Source organism: Mesoplodon mirus (assembly GCF_964341445.2).
Source record: "Mesoplodon mirus genome assembly, chromosome: 3".
In the NCBI taxonomy this organism is placed as follows: Eukaryota; Metazoa; Chordata; class Mammalia; order Artiodactyla; family Ziphiidae; genus Mesoplodon; species Mesoplodon mirus.
The window spans coordinates 103128282-103151033 of record NC_138978.1 but is presented as its reverse complement, the minus strand read 5'-3'; the positions used below and the strand labels follow the sequence as shown (position 1 = coordinate 103151033).

At 41.0% G+C, this 22752-nt stretch overlaps 1 protein-coding gene across 1 annotated transcript in view; it reads left to right on the top strand.

The window, feature by feature from the left end:
• The window catches only part of LOC309799696 (glutathione S-transferase Mu 3), a 39529-nt gene extending 23093 nt beyond the window's left edge, over positions 1–16436 (top strand). The window contains exon 7 of the mRNA XM_082613132.1: positions 16277–16436. Within this exon, the coding sequence (XP_082469258.1) occupies positions 16277–16315 (39 nt within the window). The 3' untranslated portion in view covers positions 16316–16436. The remainder of the gene's footprint in view (positions 1–16276) is intronic.
• The last annotated feature ends 6316 nt before the right edge of the window (positions 16437–22752 follow it).

Sequence of the window (22752 nt, the reverse complement as noted above, 5' to 3'; positions counted from 1 at the left end):
GAAGGTGGATACAAAGAGATATAATGGCTAACCTTAAGAACTCCCTTAGTTTATAGGGTGGAAATCTTTAGATGGTTATTAAGAGATGGGATAAATGAAACAGACTTTGACAGCATTAAAACAAAGGTTTTGATACAACACTACCAAAAAGAACGTTTTGGAGAGGCCAAAAAACCCCTTATTGGTCCTCCTAATGTTAAAGGGCCCCAAACAAGTCCACTCTATTTGCCCCAGTTTAGAAAAATTTTAAAGGCAAGAAGGTAAAAAAAATTACACTCAGATACTTGACCAGCAATTGCTCGGGGCAACATGCCAATCAATCAGGTTAAAGATTGACAAAAAGCTCTGGGTCCCTTGGCTCAACCCCTCACTGGAGACTCCAAAGCCTTTTATACAGAAATGGGTAAAATGGCCAGGGAATAAAAAGGAAAGTTTCTGGGACTCCTTATAAGACCAAGACTGGTTAATAGGGTCCTAATGAGTGCTACAGTTAAAGGTATAAGAGTTGATAGAATTGAGATGAAAGTTTATTAAAAATTGGTGTATTTGTGTTTTTTAAAATAAATTTATTTATTTATTTTTGGCTGCATTGGGTCCTTGTTGCTGCGCTCGACCTTTCTCTAGTTGCAGCGAGTGGGGGCTATTCTTCGTTGCGGTGCACGGGCTTCTCATTGCGGTGACTTCTCTTGTTGTGGAGCATGGGCTCTAGAGCACAGGCTCAGTAGTTGCAGCGCACGGGCTTAACTGCTCCACTGCTTGTGGGATCCTCCCAGACCAAGGCTCGAACCTGTGTCCCCTGCATTGGCAAGCGGATTCTTAACCACTGCCCCACCAGGGAAGTCCCAAAAAATTGGCGTATTTGAACAGGCTTTATGTAAGATGGTTCATCTCTTTTACCTAATATATTGTGGGGATGTACAATATGTCTCACTGGGGAATGCTCCCCTGCCTGGCATAAGACAGGGCATATAATCTGTCTCTCAGGCAATGTTAATTAAACATGGTAAAGGAAACCAATACGGTTACATGAGTCCACAGAGTATGAGGTAAAAGCTGGGGTCTAATATTCAGGGGCTAACAAAAGCAATAATGGAGTTTGGTTTGGGGGTTTTGTTTGTTTGTTTTGTTTGTCCCTAGGGTAAATTGGTCTGAGTTTGACTTGTGCACTCAGAAAGAGGACCTTCTGCAAACATTTGAAGGCATGATACACTGATCCCTAAAGTTCTGGAATATGGAAATCTTTTGATTTCCAGTTTAGTTGGAAATTTTCCTTCTGATATAAAAAAACAAATTAAAGAAAATGTAGTTGGGCAAATCAATCTTTTGATATCATTTAGGTGGCAGCCCATTTCTTTGGGGAATTAAAAGCAACTGTGGGGACTTCCCTGGTGGTGCAGTGGTTAAGACTCCAAGCTCCCAATGCAGGGGGCCCAGATTCAATCCCTGGTCAGGGAACTAGATCCTGCATGCATGCTGCAACTAAGAGTTCACATGCCACAACTAAGGAGCCCATGAGCTGCAACTAAGGAGCCCACCTGCCACAACTAAGACCTGGTGCAACCAAATAAATAAATAAATATTTTTAAAAAATAAAAGCAACTATGTCTTGCGAATCCCCACATTTCAGAAATGTAAATACAGCCCACAATGACCTGAGACTGAACCTGATTAACTTAAGGTAGAACCTGAAACCAAAGGGAAAAAATAAAGGAAAAGAGGCCTTTTTAAATTCAAATGGTTAGAAAGGCTCCTTCACCCAAAATCTAATTCACAGCCTCTTTTAAGGATTTGTCAAGAATGAATGTAAATCTTAAGTCTTTTCCACGAATAGTAAGAAGCCTAAAGAGTCTCCCTCATTATCGGTTTTAGAAAGGAGTAAGCTGCAACCCACTGTAGTCACCCACTGACAGTGTGCCCTGAGGGGAATTCAGGATGGAGAAAACCAGGATGAAACATTCTGTGTTTTGGATATGGGGGACCTTAGAGAGTTAGGATGCATATCAAACAAAGAATTTCAGTCACCCCAGATTCATGCATCTTCCTACACATAGAAAAGCACTAAAATCATTAACGAGATATTTGTTTTTCAATAATTAGCACTAATCTTTTACCAAGATGCATGCTTGACTACATGTACTTCCCAACCAAAAATTCGTATACTTACTGTCTCCTACTTTACGTCTTGAGAGCATTTCCTCCGAGCTCTCTGAGAGTCTGTCTCCCGGGCTACAGTCCTCAGTAAGGTCCCCAAATAAAACTGAAACTCACTGCTCTTAACTTGTGAGGGTTTTTTTTCCAGTCAACATCCTGTTATAGGAGTACTTGTTCTTCCCATTCTGCAAAAACGTTCTCTTTTTCAGAAAAGACTTCTAGGTTCCCAGGGTTTGCCCACAAAGGGATGGACGCCTAGCAAAACAAAGGGGCTCAGAAAGTGCCCAAGCAACTTGCAGAAGAGACCAGATCTCACTCAGCAAAACCTGGATGAAAGGTGAGAGTGAGGCAGGAGATAGATGGGACCCAGGCCAAACAGCTGAAGTTCATCCCCTGTGGACAGAAACTCCATAATAGCAGAAACTCCATAAAAGCAGGATGATGGAGGAGGCTGGGCCCTGCCCAGATAAGAGATAAAAGACCACATATTCCTCATTCTCGAAGTCAAGGAGACCTCCCCGACTACACATGCACAGAAAGCCTCCTTGGAGGTCAAAAAGGGAGGGGGCGCCACCTCATAGTAAGTGATGTCAACTACCCATAGGCCTCTTCGCTAGAATCCATCTTGGCTAAGAGAAGTGCAAGCACATAGGGGAGGACCCTGAGATATACCAAATATGGACTCAGAACCAGGCAAAGCAAGATGACTGGTCAAAGGAAACCTGGAAGAAATGCCCCATAAAAGTGATTCAAACTACCACAAGGGTGTGACTCTCTCTCTGAGCCCAACCGGTGTCTATCCACACGTACTGTACTCTTTTTTTTTCTCCTAATAGACACTTTACTTGTTTCACTACTTTGCATCTTTGTGGGAATTCTTTTCTGCAAAGCCAAAGGGCCAGGGCCTTGTCACTGACCACTGTTCTAGTGGCTAGGATTTGGTGTTCTCACCACCGCGACCCGACCTTGGTCTCTGGCCAGGAACCAAAACCCTGCTTCAAGCCTCTACAGGCCTAGGCCACTTGAGATCATATTTGGTGCTGAAACCAGGGAATTTAAGGTAAATTGCAGGTTTTGCCCAGCTGCGGCTTGAGGCCTCTGACTTGCACTCTTGCCCTCTTTCTCTTGCTCTCTGCTTCACTTTCTTTTCAAGTCCCACCCCTCAGGCCCTCAGGTCCTGACCCCCATGGCATTTTCCATTGCGGCCAACTCCAATTCCTCCGGAGTTCCCCCTTCACTCCAGGCGTTGGCAGTCAACACACTGCAACGGACAGCCTATTGGGCTGGCCACCTTCAAGCAGACTGCAATGCTCAAGGAGACCCCTGGCAATGCACCAGCAGTGGTTCAAGGAACCCCTCACTCGAGGGACTGGGTAGACCAGAGATGTCTGGTCAGGGATCAGTGGGAGAGTAGAGGACACTCAAAATCCCACCAAGCACAGGATTTGAAGGAAATTCAGAGGATGCTCTGAATCTCCTTCAGGTACCTCCTAGTAATGTTTCCAGGACGCTGGACTTCATTTCTAGGAGTGCAGTTAAGCCAGACGGGCTGAGAAAGGAAAGCTTAGGTCCTGCTGTAACATTGCCTGGCCTTTATTTAAGTAGGGGGATGGAAAAAAATGGCCTGAAAATGGGTCTCTTACAATTAGATCTTTACTGCCATAGTATGGGAAAATGGACTGAGGAAGACTCTCCTGATGTTCTAAATGATCCCTTCTAACTTCTCCCAACTCTCAGGGGGGAACTGAGCTTCCCCTTCCTGCAAGTTCCCTCACTCCTTCAGACTCCTCTGATCAAACTAAGACCCCACCTCCCTGGAGGGACAATCCCTGCCGGGACAACATTTTATCAGCCAGTCTGCCCCTGTATCCAGGCTAATCTGAGCATTAAATTGGTCTAAATTTTAGCTATGAAACTACTATGACCAAAGAAAAAGAAAGATGATTTTTGACAGTGTGGCCACAATATTCTTTAGACTCTGGAGAAAACTGGTTAAGAAAAAAACTTTTTTAAATTCCAAAACTGGTTCTTTTTTCATGTGCAATTAGAAAAAGCTAGCTTGTTACTTTTTTTCAGAATTCTGACACTGAGGAATAAGTCCTACTAGCAGAACTTGATTTTCTCGCCCTGTGCCTTGAGACCAGGGCTCTCAGGAACACTTATCTTATCTAGACTATCTCTAATTCCTGAAGCTGAGAAAAAAAACTGGAATGAAGCCTTTTAAAATTTTTCTTATTCCAACTGTTATTTATAAACTAGTGAGTTTTACATTGTGATATCTAATTCATGACTAAGTTTAGAAAATGAAGTTAGATCTCTCGTTGTGTCTGTCTGGATATATGTATGTCTCAGTGTATGTCTTTGTCTTTGGATAATATTGCTGAGGTTAATTTGTAAGTGAGCTCTATTTAATTGGCTTAAAGAAAAGTAAGGGCTTATAAATCAGGCAATTCTAAATACAAGAGAAATTAAGCTAAATGAATTTCAGGTTCACATGAACTGGGAAATATTCAGTATTAAATTAATACCTGGTATTAATGTTTAAGTTTGTTGATCTAATTAATATAGACATGTCTTTAGAGTCACCAACATTAAGTATAACATTTTTATTGCATCTAGGTTTAATATAAGCTAAATAAAATCTTGTTATATCCATTGTAAATTTGTCAGCAAGGAAAGTAACTCAATGTGAAGAAACTTTGAAGGAAAAAAATTCAAATGAGATAAGAGCTTCGGGTGAACTTTTTAGGAATAAAATAAGATACTGAAACATTAATTACTGAACACTGGCTTCCTTTTACAGAGAAACAAAAGGTCTAGAACTATTAATAAATATGTTTGGTGCCACACTGAGATATTTTCTGTAAGAAAGCACATTTTTCAAGAAATTATTATTTGGATTTATGTTTACCAATCTACAGAGTGCTGATATAAAGGACAGTTCATGCTTGCTTAAAGAAAGTAGGATGTGTGTTTTTAGTAAAGAAGGTATGAGGAATGGAATTGCATTTTATTAAGGGAAAAAGAAGTAGGTCTGACTTACAGGTGGCTGCTCTAGATGGAAAAATAAAGTAATGGATACAGAAACTGATAAAAAGGTTTGTGGCAAGTGGACCCCAAGAAAAGAGTTTGGAGCATGGTCAGGATTGACTAAGCTTAAAATAAATTTAACGGAGTAAATGAATTTTAAAAGTAAGCTGGTGCAAAACTTGAATTTGAGGACTTCCCCGGTGGCACAGTGGTTAAGAATCCACCTGCCAACACGTCCTCAATGGTGAAAAACTGAAACCATTTCCACTAAGATCAGGAACAAGACAAGGTTGCCCACTCTCACCACTCTTATTCAACATAGTTTTGGAAGTTTTAACCACAGCAATCAGAGAAGAAAAAGAAATAAAAGGAATCCAAATTGGAAAAGAAAAAGTAAAACTCACTGTTTGCAAATGACATGATACTATACGTAGAGAATCCTAAAGATGCTACCAGAAAACTACTAGAGCTAATCAATGAATTTGGTAAAGTAGCAGGATACAAAATTAATGCACAGAAATCTCTTTCATTCCTATACACTAATGATGAAAAATCTGCAAGTGAAATTAAGAAAACACTCCCATTTACCATTGCAACAAAAAGAATAAAATATCTAGGAATAAACCTACCTAAGGAGACAAAAGACCTATATGCAGAAAATTATAAGACACTGATGAAATTAAGAAAACACTCCCATTTACCATTGCAACAAAAAGAATAAAATATCTAGGAATAAACCTACCTAAGGAGACAAAAGACCTATATGCAGAAAATTATAAGACACTGATGAAAGAAATTAAAGATGATATAAATAGATGGAGAGATATACCATGTCCTTCGATTGGAAGAATCAACATTGTGAAAATGACTCTACTACCCAAAGCAATCTACAGATTCAATGCAATCCCTATCAAACTACCACTGGCATTTTTCACAGAGCTAGAAAAAAAAATTGCACAATTTGTATGGAAACACAAAAGACCCCGAATAGCCAAAGCAATCTTGAGAAAGAAAAACGGAGCTGGAGGAATCAGACTCCCTGACTTCAGACTATACTACAAAGCTATAGTAATCAGGACAGTATGGTACTGGCACAAAACCAGAAATATAGATCAATGGAACAGGATAGAAAGCCCAGAGATAAACCCATGCACATATGGTCACCTTATTTTTGATAAAGGAGGCAAGAATATACAATGGAGAAAAGACAGCCTCTTCAATAAGTGGTGTTGGGAAAACTGGACAGCTACATGTAAAAGAATGAAATTAGAACACTCCCTAACACCACACACAAAAATAAACTCAAAATGGATTAAAGACCTAAATGTAAGGCCAGACACCATCAAACTCTTAGCGGAAAACTAGGCAGAACACTATATGACATAAATCACAGCAAGATCCCTTTTGACCCACCTCTTAGAGAACTGGAAATAAAAATAAACAAATGGGACCTAATGAAACTTTAAAGCTTTTACACAGCAAAGAAACCATAAACAAGACCAAAAGACAACCCTCAGAATGGGAGAAAATATTTGCAAATGAAGCAACTGACAAAGGATTAATCTCCAAAATTTATAAGCAGCTCATGCAGCTCAATAGCAAAAAAACAACCCAATCCAAAAATGGGCAGAAGACCTAAATACACATTTCTCCAAAGTTATACAGGTTGCCAACAAACACATGAAAGAATGCTCAACATCATTAATCATTAGAGAAATGCAAATCAAAACTACAATGAGACATCATCTCACACTGGTCAGAATGGCCATCATTAAAAAATCTAGAAAAAATAAATGCTGGAGAGGATGTGGAGAAAAGGGAACCCTCTTGCACTGTTGGTGGGAATGTGAATTGGTACAGCCACTATGGAGAACAGTATGGAGGTTCCTTAAAAAACTACAAATAGAACTACCATACGACCCAGCAATCCCACTACTGGGCATATACCCTGAGAAAACCATAATTCAAAAAGAGTCATGTACCAAAATGTTCATTGCAGCTCTATTTTCAATAGCCAGGACATGGAAGCAACCTAAGTGTCCATCATCGGATGAATGGATAAAGAAGATGTGGCACATGTATACAATGGAATATTACTCAGCCATAAAAAGAAATGAAATTGTGTTATTTGTAGTGAGGTGGATGGACCTAGAGTCTTTCATACAGAGTGAAGTAAGTCAGAAAGAGAAAAACAAATACCATATGCTAACACATATATATGGAATCTAAAAAAAAAAAAGTGGTTCTGAAGAACCTAGGGGCAGGACAGGAATAAAGACACAGACGTAGAGAATGGACTTGAGGACACGGGGAGGGGGGAAGGGTAAGCTGGGATGAAGTGAGAGAGTGGCATGTACTTATATACACTACCAAATGTAAAATAGATAACTAGTGGGAAGCAGCCGCATAGCACATGGAGATCAGCTCCGGGCTTTGTGACCACCTAGTGGGGTGGGATAGGGAGGGTGGGAGGGAGATGCAAGAGGGAGGAGATATGGGGATATATGTATATGTATAGCTGATTCACTTTGTTATAAAGCAGAAACAAACACACCATTGTAAAGCAATTATACTCCAATAAAGATGTTAAAAAAAAAAGAAACGGGGGCCTCCCTGGTGGCGCAGTGGTTGAGAGTCCGCCTGCCGATGCAGGGGATACGGGTTCGTGCCCCGGTCTGGGAGGATCCCATATGCCGCGGAGCGGCTGGGCCCGTGAGCCATGGTCGCTGGGCCTGCGCATCCAGAGCCTGTGCTCCGCAACGGGAGAGGCCACAACAGTGAGAGGCCCGCATACCGCAAAAAGAAAAAAAAAAAAAAAAAAGAAACGAAGACCCAATACAGCCAAAAATAAATAAATTAATTAATTTAAAAATAAATAAATAAAACAAACAAAAGACCCAACTGTCCACAAGTCAGCTTTCTTTTTTTTTATGTGAACTTCACCTTGATAAAAAAAAGCTATGCATTTTTATTTCCATTGTTTTGAACTTTACATGAAGGCATGCCTGTGTGTAATCTTTTGAGACTTTTTAAAAACAACGTATTTCTCAGTTGCATTTATACTGTTCTTTTTTTTTCTTTATTTTTAATTTTCTTTTTGCTTTATAACAAATTTAATCAGTTATACATATACATATGTTCCCATATCCCCTCCCTTTTGCGTCTCCGTCCCACCCTCCCTATCCCACCCCTCCAGGCGGTCACAAAGCACCAAGCTGATCTCCCTGTGCTATGCGGCTGCTTCCCACTAGCTATCTACCTTACGTTTGGTAGTGTATATATGTCCATGCCGCTCTTTCACTTTGTCACAGCTTACCCTTCCCCCTCCCCATATCCTCAAGTCCATTCTCTAGTAGGTCCGTGTCTTTATTCCTGTCTTACCCCTATGTTCTTCATGACATTTTTTTTCTTAAATTCCATATATATGTGTCAGCATACAGTATTTGTCTTTCTCTTTCTGACTTACTTCACTCTGTATGACAGGCTCTAGGTCCATCCACCTCATTACAAATAGCTCAATTTCGTTTCTTTTTATGGCTGAGTAATATTCCATTGTATATATGTGCCACATCTTCTTTACCCATTCATCCGATGATGGACACTTAGGTTGTTTCCATCTCCGGGCTATTGTAAATAGGGTTGCTATGAACATTTTGGTACATGACTCTTTTTGAATTATGGTTTTCTCAGGGCTTAGGCCCAGTAGTGGGATTGCTGGGTCATATGGTAGTTCTATTTGTAGATTTTTAAGGAATCTCCATACCGTTCTCCATAGTGGCTGTACCAATTAACATTCCCACCAGCAGTGCAAGAGGGTTCCCTTTTTTCCACACCCTCTCCAGCATTTATTGTTTCTAGATTTTTTGATGATGGCCATTCTGACTGGTGTGAGATGATATCTCATTGTAGTTTTGATTTGCATTTCTCTAATGAGTAAAGATGTTGAGCATCCTTTCATGTGTTTGTTAGCAGTCTGTATATCTTCTGTGGAGAAATGTCTATTTAGGTCTTCTGCCCATTTTTGGATTGGGTTGTTTGTTTTTTTTGCTATTGAGCTGCATGAGCTGCTTATAAATTTTGGAGATTAATCCTTTGTCAGTTGCTTCATTTGCAAATATTTTCTCCCATTCTGAGGGTTGTCTTTTGGTCTTGTTTATGGTTTACTTTGCTGTGCAAAAGCTTTTAAGTTTCATTAGGTCCCATGTGTTTATTTTTGTCTTTATTTCCATTTCCCTAGGAGGTGGGTCCAAAAGGATCTTGCTGTGATTTATGTCATAGAGTGTTCTGCCTATGTTTTCCTCTAAGAGTTTGATAGTGTCTGGCCTTACATTTAGGTCTTTAATCCATTTTGAGCTTATTTTTGTGTACGGTGTTAGGGAGTGATCTAATCTCATAATTTTACATGTCCCTATCCAGTTTTCCCAGCACCACTTATTGAAGAGACTGTTCTTTCTCCACTGTACATTCCTGCCTCCTTTATCAAAGATAAGGTGACCATATGTCCGTGGGTTTATCTCTGGGCTTTCTATCCTGTTCCATTGATCTATCTTTCTGTTTTTGTGCCAGTACCATACTGTCTTGATTACTGTAGCTTTGTAGTATAGTCTGAAGTCAGGGAGCCTGATTCCTCCAGCTCCATTTTTCGTTCTCAAGATTGCTTTGGCTATTCGGGGTCTTTTGTGTTTCCATACAAATTGTGAAATTTTTTGTTCTAGTTCTGTGAAAAATGCCATTGGTAGTTTGATAGGGATTGCACTGAATCTGTAGATTGCTTTGGGTAGTAGAGTCATTTTCACAATGTTGATGCTTCCAATCCAAGAACATGGTACATCTCTCCATCTGTTTGTATCATCTTTAATTTCTTTCATCAGTGTCTTATAATTTTCTGCATACAGATCTTTTGTCTCCTTAGGTAGGTTTATTCCTAGATATTTTATTCTTTTTGTTGCAATGGTAAATGGGAGTGTTTCCTTGATTTCACTTTCAGATTTTTCATCATTAGTATATAGGAATGCCAGAGATTTCTGTGCATTAATTTTGTATCCTGCAACTTTACCAAATTCATTGATTAGCTCTAGTAGTTTTCTGGTAGCATCTTTAGGATTCTCTATGTATAGTATCATGTCATCTGCAAACAGTGACAGCTTTACTTCTTCTTTTCCGATTTGGATTCCTTTTATTTCCTTTTCTTCTCTGATTGCTGTGGCTAAAACTTCCAAAACTATGTTGAATAAGAGTGGTGAGAGTGGGCAACCTTGTCTTGTTCCTGATCTTAGTGGAAATGGTTTCAGTTTTTCACCATTGAGGACGATTTTGGCTGTGGGTTTGTCATATATGGCCTTTATTATGTTGAGTAAAGTTCCCTCTATGCCTACTTTCTGCAGGGTTTTTTATCATAAATGGGTGTTGAATTTTGTCGAAAGCTTTCTCTGCATCTATTGAGATGATCATATGGTTTTTCTCCTTCAATTTGTTAATATGGTGTATCACGTTGATTGATTTGCGTATATTGAAGAATCCTTGCATTCCTGGAATAAACCCCACTTGATCATGGTGTATGATCCTTTTAATGTGCTGTTGGATTCTGTTTGCTAGTATTTTGTTGAGGATTTTTGCATCTATGTTCATCAGTGATATTGGCCTGTAGTTTTCTGTCTTTGTGACATCCTTGTCTGGTTTTGGTATCAAGGTGATGGTGGCCTCGTAGAATGAGTTTGGGAGTGTTCCTCCCTCTGCTATATTTTGGAAGAGTTTGAGAAGGATAGGTGTTAGCTCTTCTCTAAATGCTTGATAGAATTTGCCTGTGAAGCCATCTGGTCCTGGGCTTTTGTTTGTTGGAAGATTTTTAATCACATTTTCAATTTCAGTGCTTGTGATTGGTCTGTTCATATTTTCTATTTCTTCCTGATTCAGTCTTGGCAGGTTGTGCATTTCTAAGAATTTGTCCATTTCTTCCAGGTTGTCCATTTTATTGGCATAGAGTTGCTTGTAGTAATCTCTCATGATCTTTTGTATTTCTGCAGTGTCAGTTGTTACTTCTCCTTTTTCATTTCTAATTCTATTGATTTGAGTCTTCTCTCTTTTTTTCTTGATGAGTCTGGCTAATGGTTTATCAATTTTGTTTATCTTCTCAAAGAACCAGCTTTTAGTTTTATTGATCTTTGGTATCGTTTCCTTCATTTCTTTTTCATTTATTTCTGATCTGATTTTTATGATTTCTTTCCTTCTGCTAACTTTGGGATGTTTTTGTTCTTCTTTCTCTAATTGCTTTAGGTGCAAGGTTAGGTTGTTTATTCGAGATGTTTCCTGTTTCTTAAGGTGGGATTTTATTGCTATAAACTTCCCTCTTAGAACTGCTTTTGCTGCATCCCATAGGTTTTGGGTCGTCGTGTCTCCATTGTCATTTGTTTCTAGGTTTGTTTTTTTTTTCTTTTTGCGGTATGCGGGCCTCTCACTGTTGTGGCCTCTCCCGTTGCGGAGCACAGGCTCCGGACACGCAGGCCCAGCGGCCATGGCTCACGGGCCCAGCCGCTCCGCGGCATATGGGATCCTCCCAGACCGGGGCACGAACCCACATCCCCTGCATCGGCAGGCGGACTCTCAACCACTGCGCCACCAGGGAGGCCCTGTTTCTAGGTATTTTTTAATTTCCTCTTTGATTTCTTCAGTGATCACTTCGTTATTAAGTAGTGTATTGTTTAGCCTCCATGTGTTTGTATTTTTTACAGCTCTTTTCCTGTAATTGATATCTAGTCTCATAGCATTGTGGTTGGAAAAGATACTTGATACAATTTCAATTTTCTTAAATTTACCAAGGCTTGATTTGTGACCCAAGATATGATCTATCCTGGAGAATGTTCCATGAGCACTTGAGAAAAATGTGTATTCTGTTGTTTTTGGATGGAATGTCCTATAAATATCAATTAAGTCCATCTTGTTTAATGTATCATTTAAAGCTTGTGTTTCCTTATTTATTTTCATTTTGGATGATCTGTCCATTGCTGAAAGTGGGGTGTTAAAGTCCCCTACTATGAGTGTGTTCCTGTCGATTTCTCCTTTTATGGCTGTTAGTATTTGCCTTATGTATTGAGGTGCTCCTATGTTGGGTGCATAAATATTTACAATTGTTATATCTTCTTCTTGGATCGATCCCTTGATCATTATGTAGTGTCCTTCTTTGTCTCTTCTAGTAGTCTTTATTTTAAAGTCTATTTTGTCTGATATGAGAATTGCTACTCCAGCTTTCTTTTGGTTTCCATTTGCATGGAATATCTTTTTCCATCCCCTTACTTTCAGTCTGTATGTGTCTCTAGGTCTGAAGTGGGTCTCTTGTAGGCAGCATATATATGGGTCTTGCTTTTGTATCCATTCAGCCAATCTGTGTCTTTTGGTGGGAGCATTTAGTCCAGCTTTCTTTAATTAGTGTTAGGAAGCTAGCTTCTAAATGTAATTCAGACTCAAAAATTTCCTCCCTGAAATATTCTTTAGCTAGCGCAATTACAAAACATGAGAAACTGTCTCCCTAATCATCCCCTTTAGACATTAATCAGAATTAGCTCGTGATGTTATTCTAATTCCCTTCCCACTTTTTTGTTGATGGTTTAACATCGAAATGTAAACCAAAATTGGAAAATCACTCCATTGCACGAACTTCAGCTTCTGGTTAAGCTTTTTTTTGTTGGTTTGGTTTGTTTTGTTTTGCGATACGCGGGCCTCCCACCGCTGTGGCCTCTCCCGCCGCGGAGCACAGGCCCCGGACGCGCAGGCCCAGCGGCCACGGCCCACGGGCCCAGCCACTCCGCGGCACGCGGGATCCTCCTGGACCGGGGCATGAACCCACGTCCCCTGCATCGGCAGGCGGACTCCCAACCACTGCGCCACCAGGGAAGCCCTGGTTAAGCATTTTAAAGAGATTTTGAAGACCAAAAAACAAAAGAACTGCCATAAGAAATTGTCCTATTTGTCTAAAGAGATCACTTTGTTTAACGTGGGATGCATGCCCTCCTTCATTTACATACTTTGGGGGTCAGTAGGTGCTTATGCTTTAATCTTATGGCTACTTTTTGTGTCCCAGACAAGGTGAGGGCCTCAGAGCTGGGCTGGGATGTCCCTCTTTAGTGCTTACTTAAGCCCCAACCCAAACCTTGAGAAAAGTAATCGTGAACGGTGACACCTGTCAAATATGAGTTTTTGGAGTCAGACCACACCTTGAATTAGGGAAGGGAGAGGATTTCCCCCAAGGGGATATTTGTTCCCCATTTGCTCCACTAATGGTCAGAGGACTGGAAGAGAAGGATGGGGGAGGGATGGAGTGGGGAGTGAGGCAATTTGACCTGGAATCCCAGGTGTGGGGAGCCATGCTGATAGAGGCTGAATTTGCATCTCCTGTTTAAAGTCTTCTGAGAGTTACATGGGACTCTCAGTAAGGTTTATGCCTGTGGCTGCTACCCGTAAACCCTCCTAGAGACACACTAGCTTCTTTGGCTTAGCTACCTGAGGTTGAGAGATTAGTTTCCTCATCTGTTCAGTGGGGATAGTAACAGTACCTACCTCACTGGGTCGCTGTGAGGATGAAATGAAGCAGTTGGAGCTGCCTAGCACACAGTGTTAGCTGTGAAGATGATGATGATAGCAATGATGGTAATTCCTTTCATTGTTCTCACGCTTGGAGGAAGGTCTTGTTAACTGCTTTCCACCTGCTTTCAGTTCAAGGCTCTGAAGTGGAAACACAGGGGTATGAAGGATGTCACCACAGGAGACAGCTGTGCCTGGCTCGAGGCCATCACACTGGAGTCAGAGCAGGGGAACAGGGGACACTCATAGAGTAGTGCTCTGGGCAACTAGCAGAAAGAGAGAATATATGAGCTGGCACTTGGGTCAAAGAGGCTTCTGCCATTCACAAATCAGTGTAAAAGTGAAACGTTATCTCAACGTAGGTTGGGAATATACAGGTTACAATATCCCAAGTAGTTCTGCACAGCAGAAGAAACAATCAATAAAATGAAAATGCAGGGGCTTCCCTGGTGGCGCAGTGGTTGAGAGTCTGCCTGCCGATGCAGGGGACACGGGTTCGTGCCCCAGACCGGGAAGATCCCACGTGCCGCGGAGCGGCTGGGCCCGTGAGCCATGGCCGCTGGGCCTGAGCGTCTGGAGCCTGTGCTCCGCAACGGGAGAGGCCCCAACAGTGAGAGGCCCGTGTACCACAAAAAAAAAAGAAAAAAGAAAGAAAAGAAAATGCAACCCACAGAATGGGAGAAAACATTTCTAAGCCATATATCTGATAAGAGGGTAACATCCAAAACATATAGGGAACTCATACAACTCAATAGCAAAACCCCCAAAAACCTGATTAAAAAATGGGTAAAGGACCCAAATAGACATTTTTTCCAAAGACAATATACAAATGACTAACAGGTGCATAGGAGGTGCTCAACATCACTAGTTATTAGGGAAATGCAAATTAACACCACAATGAAATATCACCTCACACCTGTTAAAATGGCTATCAAAAAGATAAGATATAGCAAATGCTGGTGAGGATACAGAGAAAAGGGAACCCTTGTGCACTGTTGGTGGGAATGTAAATTGGTATAGCTTCTATGGAAAACAATATGGAGGCTCCTCAAAAAGTTAAAAATAGAACTAGCATATGATCCATCAATCCCACTTCTGGGTATTTATCTGAAGGAAATGAGATCACTACCTCAAAGACATACCTGTGCTCCCATGTAGATTGCAGCATTATTCACAACAATCAAGATATGGAAACAACCTAAGTGTCGACAGATGAATAGATAAAGAAAATATGGTATACACACACACACACACACACACACACACAAGGGAATAATATTCAGCCTTGAAAAAAATAAGGAAAAGGAAATCCTGCCATTTGTGACAACATGGACGGACCTTGACCATTATGCTAATTGAAATAAGTCAGACAAAGAAAGACAAATACTGTATGATCTCACTTATATGTGGAATCTAAAAACACCAAACTCAGAGAAACAGAATAGATTGGTGGTTGCCAGGAGCTTGGAGGTGGAGGAAGTGAGGAGATGTTAGTTGAAGGGTACAAACTTATAGCTGTACAAGGAACAAATTCCCGGGACCTAACGTACAGCATGGGGACCATAGTAAACAATATTGCATCGTGCACTCAAAAGTTGCTCGAAAGTCTACTCGAAGTGAGTAGATCTTAGATGTTCTCACCGCACACTGTGCAGAAATGGTAACTATGTGAGGGGATGGATTTGTTAACTAACCTTGCTTTGGTAATCATTTCACAACATATACATACATCAAATCATCACATTTTATGCCTTAAACTTACGCAATGGTATGTGTCAATTATATCTACTTCAATAAAGCTGGGGGAAAAAATCCCAAGTAAGCCTCCTGAGCACATTAGTTCTTTTCACAGAATCAGCACAGTAACTCTAAATACATCCTTTCATCTCTTTGTCATATAATCCCAAGTTAAGGAAACCTGGCAAGACAGAAGAGCAGTTTGTCAATCAAGGCCCGCATCAGAATCACCGGTGGACAGAGTCTGTGTATGCACATCCCTCAACTCTCCCCCAGACCTGCTGAATTCGAATCTGGGGAGGGTGGTGGTACAGGGCACTTGCATATATTTATTCCAGACACACAAGTGCTGCTGATGGGCAGCGAGGGTTGAGAGGCCCAGACTGGAGAGAACATCCCCAGGCTGGGCAGGGCAATGCTCAAAGCCCTCCAGGCTCCAGAACAAGAGAACGAGCAGTTCCGGGGCTGAGGCGGGAGGGGAAATGGTGAGAAGTGGGTAGAGGGAGAGGAGGGACGACGCGGAGAGGTGGGGAGCAGAAGAGCCCCAAAGTGAAGTGGAGACCCAGCCACACCGGTGGCCACTCTCTTTCTAGCTTATCCTTGATTTCTTTCCAAGTTAGTTTCTTCTCTAACAGATGACCCCTTGTAATAGGGAAGAAACATTGCTATTACAAGTTAATCACTAAAGGAATGTCACCTGTAAGCTTAAATTATACATAATGGCCCATCTCTGGGAGCCCTGCCTCCCAGGTAATGAGCATTAAACTAAAATACCTTTGTTTAGCTCGCAGGAAACATCCTGACCAGGCCCACCTGTGAATGACTGCAGGGAGGAAGAAACTAACACATGCCCTCCAGCTGACCGGAACGAGAACTTTACTCCCCAACCTTTTAGTATAAAAGAAGGCTGAATTCTAACGCAGGCAAGTTGGTTCTTCCAGACCATCTTCTCGGTCTTCCAGCTTTCCGAATAAAGTCGCTATTCCTTGCCCAACAACTCGTTTCTCTATTCATTGGCCTGTCGTGTGGTGAGCAGTACAAGCTTGGACTCGATAACACCCTCACAGGCTGCCCAGAAGGAAGGGCAGGTTCAGACACCATCACACCCATTTCTCACATCCTCACTGAATGTGCAGAACACGCTTGGACAGTCCAGAAGGATTTCCAGTTGGATGCAAATCCACCAGCCTTCGACCCTGGAGATCTAATTCCCTGCAACACCCTTGTCATCAGGAAAAACTAGAGTCTGCAAACTTGTAAACCAGACCTTTTACTGAAATATAGGAAAATTGTATTCTGTGAAAATGGGAAATCAAGGGTAGGTGAAGCTAAGTGCCCCAAACGTAACTCTCCTGAGGTTACAGATATCTACAGATAGCCAAGGTAGGAAAAGATCCAAGTAAGCAGGTCACAAGAAGGGAAAGAAACTGGTCAGACGTTCTGTGAAAACAGGCAGTGGGGAGACTGGGAAGCCAGAGGCTTGCAGACAGCTTCTCACTGTGGCCTGGGTTCCAATCCTGACTTGGCCCTTTACCAGCTGGGGAATCTTGGGCAAATTACTTAATCTCTCTTCATACTTGAATTTCCTCTGGCAAACCTCACAGGGTTTGTTCATTCACCGAATTTGTAGCAGGTATCAACTATGTGGCAGGAACTCTTGTGAAATTCAACAGTGAACAAAATAGACAAAGTTCGGATTTCACAGAAGCCATTAATGGGGGGTGGCTTGGGAAACTGAATCTCCTAACATGTGAAAAGCACTTTGATCAGTGCCTTGCACATGGCAAATGTTCCATGAGCGTGTGTCATCCTCAGGCCGGGCCTGGCTTGCTGCCTGTGGAGTCTGCAGCCACTCTCCTAAGACTGGGGCCTGAGTGCTCATCTAAGGCCCCTCAAAGCTCTGTTATTCTCTGAGGTTTGATCCCACGTTTGGCTGCGGGCCTTTTACCTAATTCCTCAGAACAGCGCTGCCTCTGCCTCACCCAGCCCAGATGGAGGGCCCAGCTCCTCAAACCAGCAGAAGTTGGAAATGGCCTTTCTCCTACTTTTGTCTGAGGGTGCAGGTCCCTAGCACCACGTGGCAACGCCTCTCCCCTGCACCCTGAAATACCCCTCTCCCTGACCTCTGCTCCTGGATGTCTTGGGGAACAATAACTTCTTGGCAGCCAAAGATGTTTGGAAAAAAGCTGTCTTCCTCTGTAAAGGAGGGGTCTGTTTGCATTGACTGATGATCCCAGCCAATATTTCTGAGTGCCAATCACATCTACTACATATACTTTCTCACTGAATTCTCAAATCATCTCTTTAAATTACATATTTCTCCCCCCATTTTTATGGATGAGGAAACTAAGGCTCAGAGAAATTAAGTAACTTGCCCAAGGACACACAGCTAGTAAGTCACTGAAATGTTTTTGATTCAGTCCAGCCATCCCCAAGGCCCAGTGCTACCCAGGATACCACACTGCCTGAAAAGCCTGCAGAGTGAAACCACAGGACCGGAAGATCCGACAACAATCCAAGACTGTTTCCAAACACTGTGGGAGCTGATGCTAGGCAAACTTGGCAGTAAGCAAAGGACCCTCACACACCAAGCACAGTGGGTGTTTCTTAGAACGCTTTGTGTCCCTTGTATTCCTTATCGGCAAGAAATGCAACTTCACAAGGCCAGAATATTTCAGTGTAAGTAGATCTTATAAACACTTGAAGTGGTGTCAACAAGGTAACTGATACACCCGAGAGAGACCATAAGCCAGAAAGAATGTGCTGGAAAGATTCAAAGCAGTGGATTGGAGCGCAAAAACCTCATTGGGCTGCAGAAGACCCGTTGTATCAAACCTTTGGGCTTTTGCACACCATGATAAGATTAGTGAAGCAAACTTCTAAGTACAAAGGAAGTGTCAGAGAAAGACTGGGACCATGTGGAGCGAGGTGTAAACAAAGAAGAATAGAGAGCATTGCTCATCACCCAGTTCTGCAAGGACTGACCCACTGCAGTTGCTAACTGATAGTGCACTCGGTGCTCCAGACAGAGGAAATGACCATAATAACAGGATGCCCTGTGCTTTGGACAAGCAGACCTCTTAGATGTATATCTCAAGAAGAATTTTAATGACCCAATATTCTTGCACCTTCCCATACATAGGAAAACACTTAAATCATTAACTTGAGATATCTGTTCTTTGTGACTAGCAGTAATCTTTTGCCAAGATGTATGCTTGACTGCACATATTCCCTAGCTAAAAATCACATATAAACTGGCTTCTCCCTCTACCTCTTTGGATTAGTTTACTCCAAGCTACTGAGCGACTGTCTTCTGGGCTACAGTCCTCAGCAAGATGCTGAATAAAACTTGAACCCACAGCTCTTACACTGTGCATCTTTCTTTTGGTTAATAGTTTTGGTGACCACAAAGGGACCCAGAGCAAACTTCTCTCCTTCACCTGAACTCTACAAGGATCCAGAGCCTTGGTACCAGCAAAGTCTCCTTGTGCCCATACACCTCATCAGCAAGTCCAGTCAACTGGGTAAGTCTCTCCTGGCTTCAGATCTCACATCTTGGTTGATGATCCTGAGTTTTATTTGATGGTTGGTAAACTCCTTGCTATGAGGAGAAGGTTTCTCTGAACTTAATGAAGTTCAGGAAGAGGTACCTGGATTCTCAGTTGAAAGACAGTGGGAAAGTTGCTCAGTTGAAAGACACTGAGAGGGTTTGGACTGGGTGACTAGGTAGGGAGCTGGCCTGGTGTTTTTCTTTAATTAGCTACTTTAACAGAGTTTGTTGGAATAACAGTGAAGATATCATATAAGAGCTTTCAGCTCCGAAGGTAAGGGACAGAGCTCCTACTGGCCGGGTACAGACTTCTAAGGCAACTGAGAAGTTTACAGGAGTGGTGGAGGTCAGTCCACATACCGTGCAGTGGTCCCATAGAGAAAACCACTCAGTAATTTTAAAACTGCTTGTCTAAAGTGAGAGAGTGGCATGGACGTATATACACTGCCAAACGTAAAATAGATAGCTAGTGGGAAGCAGCCGCATAGCACAGGGAGATCAGCTCGGTGCTTGGTGACCAGCTAGAGGGGTGGGATAGGGAGGGTGGGAGGGAGGGATATGCAAGAGGGAAGAGATATGGGAACATATGTATACGTATAACTGATTCACTTTGTTATAAAGCAGAAACTAACACACCATTGTAAAGCAATCATACTCCAATAAAGATGTTGAAAACTAAATAAATAAATAAAATAAAAACTGTCTGAGAGACACACACATAAGGATTGACCATCCAGTGCTCTGAGAGCCACAGTGGTTTTAGGCTGCTGCAGTGAGAAGCCAGACACGTAAAAGAGCTGAAACGACTCTCGGGTGACACCTAGAGGAGTTCAGCTCACAAACAGCACACCAGCCTGCCACACAATTTTCAATAGTAATTTTATCCTGACAAACCAACACTGAAATGGGAAACAAAGGCTTCAACTAAAAAGAAAAAGGGGCACCAGATTGTCAAACCCCGACTAACACCCCAGCCGGGTTTATGTATGTACAGAGCTTATAATACTTAGAAGTACTTACTTAAATGGGAACTAAAGGAGATCTCGACTTGAAATTGTCAAGATGGGGCTCCAAATTGTGTGTGTATGAAGCTAGAGAAAGCCAGTTTGAAAAAACATTTTTTCAAAGTTCTGACCCTAAGGGAACAAAAGTCCTTCTGGGGGGAAATTACATTTATCTCCCTGTGCCTTTGAGATGTGAATGTTTCTCCAGGTTTTCTCAGGACTCTCTTATCTAGAACATCTCCAATTCCTGAGACTGAGAGGGGAAAAAAAGGGAAAATAGGCCTTTTTAAACTCAGACAAGTAGGGCTTAATTTATTCCAACTGTTATTTATAAACTAGTGAGTTTTGTATTATACCTGTTTCATAACTAAAACCTTAAAATGAAAACTATGCCATCTCTGTGTCTATCTATTATGTCTGCGTATATACTATAGATATGATATGTTTCTAACTCCAGAAAGTATTGCCAAAATTAATTTGTAAAGCAGCTCTATTTAACTGGCTTAAAAGTAAATACTTATGAATTAATTTTTTTTTTTTTTTTGGCCACACCGTGTGGCTCGTGGAACTTCCCTGACCAAGGATCAAACCCATGTCCCCTGCCGTGGAAGTGTGGAGTCTTAACCCCTGGATTACCAGGGGAGTCAGAATTAAATAGTTCTAAATGTAATAGAAACTAATCCAAATTCTTTTAAGATCACGTGACCTAAGATTAATCCTTAGTAAATAAAAACAAGTTCATTGGTTGGTGTAATTAAATAGGCCTATCTGTCAAGTTATCAACATTAAATGTAAAACTTTTATTCTACCTAGGTTTACCAAAAGTGAAATGTTCATGTTATCTCTTTAACAAAATTTGTCAGCAAGAAAACTAAGTTGGTATGAGAATTTTTTCATAAGTAAATTAAATGTAAATGAGATAAGAGCTTTTAGACAAACTTTTAAGAATAATTATGTTTATGGTATGTCTACTTAAAAACAGTTTCTCCAGATCTTTTTAGTAACTTGAAACTTTAGAGTTTTGCTACATTAAATTATGGAATTCATTGAATGTCCAGATTATCTCCAAAATAAGATTAAATACTTATGCATTAATTGCTAAGCAAGTCTAAGTTTACCTACTTTTGTCTTCTTACTAGAGAAAAAAAAGAAAGAAAGATGTTTGGGTTTATCGGACACACATCTTGTACCACATTGAGGAAATAAATTATGCTGTGAGGAAATGTGTGTTTCTAGAGGCTGTGGAATGTGTTCATAAGTTTGCCAATCTACAGACTGCTAATGTGAAAGACAGTTTATAATTGCTTCTTAGTTTTCACTAGAAATTAAGTTTTTTCAAAGTTAAGAATTCTAATTAATATGTGTGATTAAAACTACTAAAATTAATAAGGAAAAACATCTTGGTATGCAAGGAAAGAAAGGTATAAGGAATGGAAATGCGTTTTGTTAAGGGGAAAAAAGTAATTTTGTCCTAAAGAAAGGTTAAAAAGAGAAAGAGAGAGAAAGGGAAAACATAGAACAAAATCTGAAGATAACAAAGAAGGTTGTAAAAGGTTTGTGGAAGAAACCCTGAGAAAAGAGTTTTGTGCATGGTCAGGACTGGCTAAGGTTAGAATGAATTTAACTGAATGAATGAATTTTAATATTAAAAGTAAGATGGTACAAAACTAGAAATTGTTTTTCTCTCTATTAAGAGGACAAAGTTTTCTTGGAATATCAATCTGCTTTTGATAACAGATTGTAAAGTTTCTTCACCTTTTAAGTAATCTGTTGAAACTTTGTGTATTTGCCTTTGAAATCTTTATTGTCACTTTGGTTAAGTGAATAAGCATTGTTTCACAGTGACCTATGACTCTATTTGGCCAAGTGTTTTAAAATCTTTTGATATCTTTGACAAACTTTCCAAAATCAAATTCTAAATGAAGTCCTTTTGACTCCTAGCTAACTTCGGAACATTTCAGAGGGGCTCTGAAAATTTCAAAGAAAGATATTAAACTAATTAGGCTTATTTGGTGTATTAAATTACATGAGAAGCATTGTCAAATCAGTGATAATAAACCTTCTTAGGTTATATTGTATGGATAAGTGTTATTAATATAAATGCTCTAGAAATTATACTAAATTTGCATATGCCCTGGTATAATGTTATCAGTCACAATTCTAGTTATTATCTTGAAATACTGTATGTCACAGAAATAACCAAATTTCTTTGTCAATTGCATCATAATCAGATCTTTAACCATGCCATTTTAAGTCTTGTCATTTACAGACAGTTATTGTTTTACTCTGATGCTTTTACAAAAGGCTTTATAATCTTCAAGACAATTCATAGAAAGAACTTTTTGACAAGTAGAGGTTTCTGATAACTTTTAGATCATACCACTGAACTAGGTTAGAAATTATAGTACTCCAGTGGAGAAACTGATGGCTTCCTAAAACTGTTAACAGGGGCTTCCCTGGTGGCGCAGTGGTTGAGAGTCTGCCTGCCGATGCAGGGGACACGGGTTCGTGCCCCGGTCTGTGAAGATCCCACATGCTGCGGAGCAACTGGGCCCGTGAGCCAAAATTACTGAGCCTGCGCGTCTGGAGCCTGTGCTCCGCAACAAGAGAGGCCGTGATAATGAGAGGCCCGCGCACCAAGATGAAGAGTGGCCCCCGCTCGCCACAACTAGAGAAAGCCCTTGCACAGAAACGAAGACCCAACAC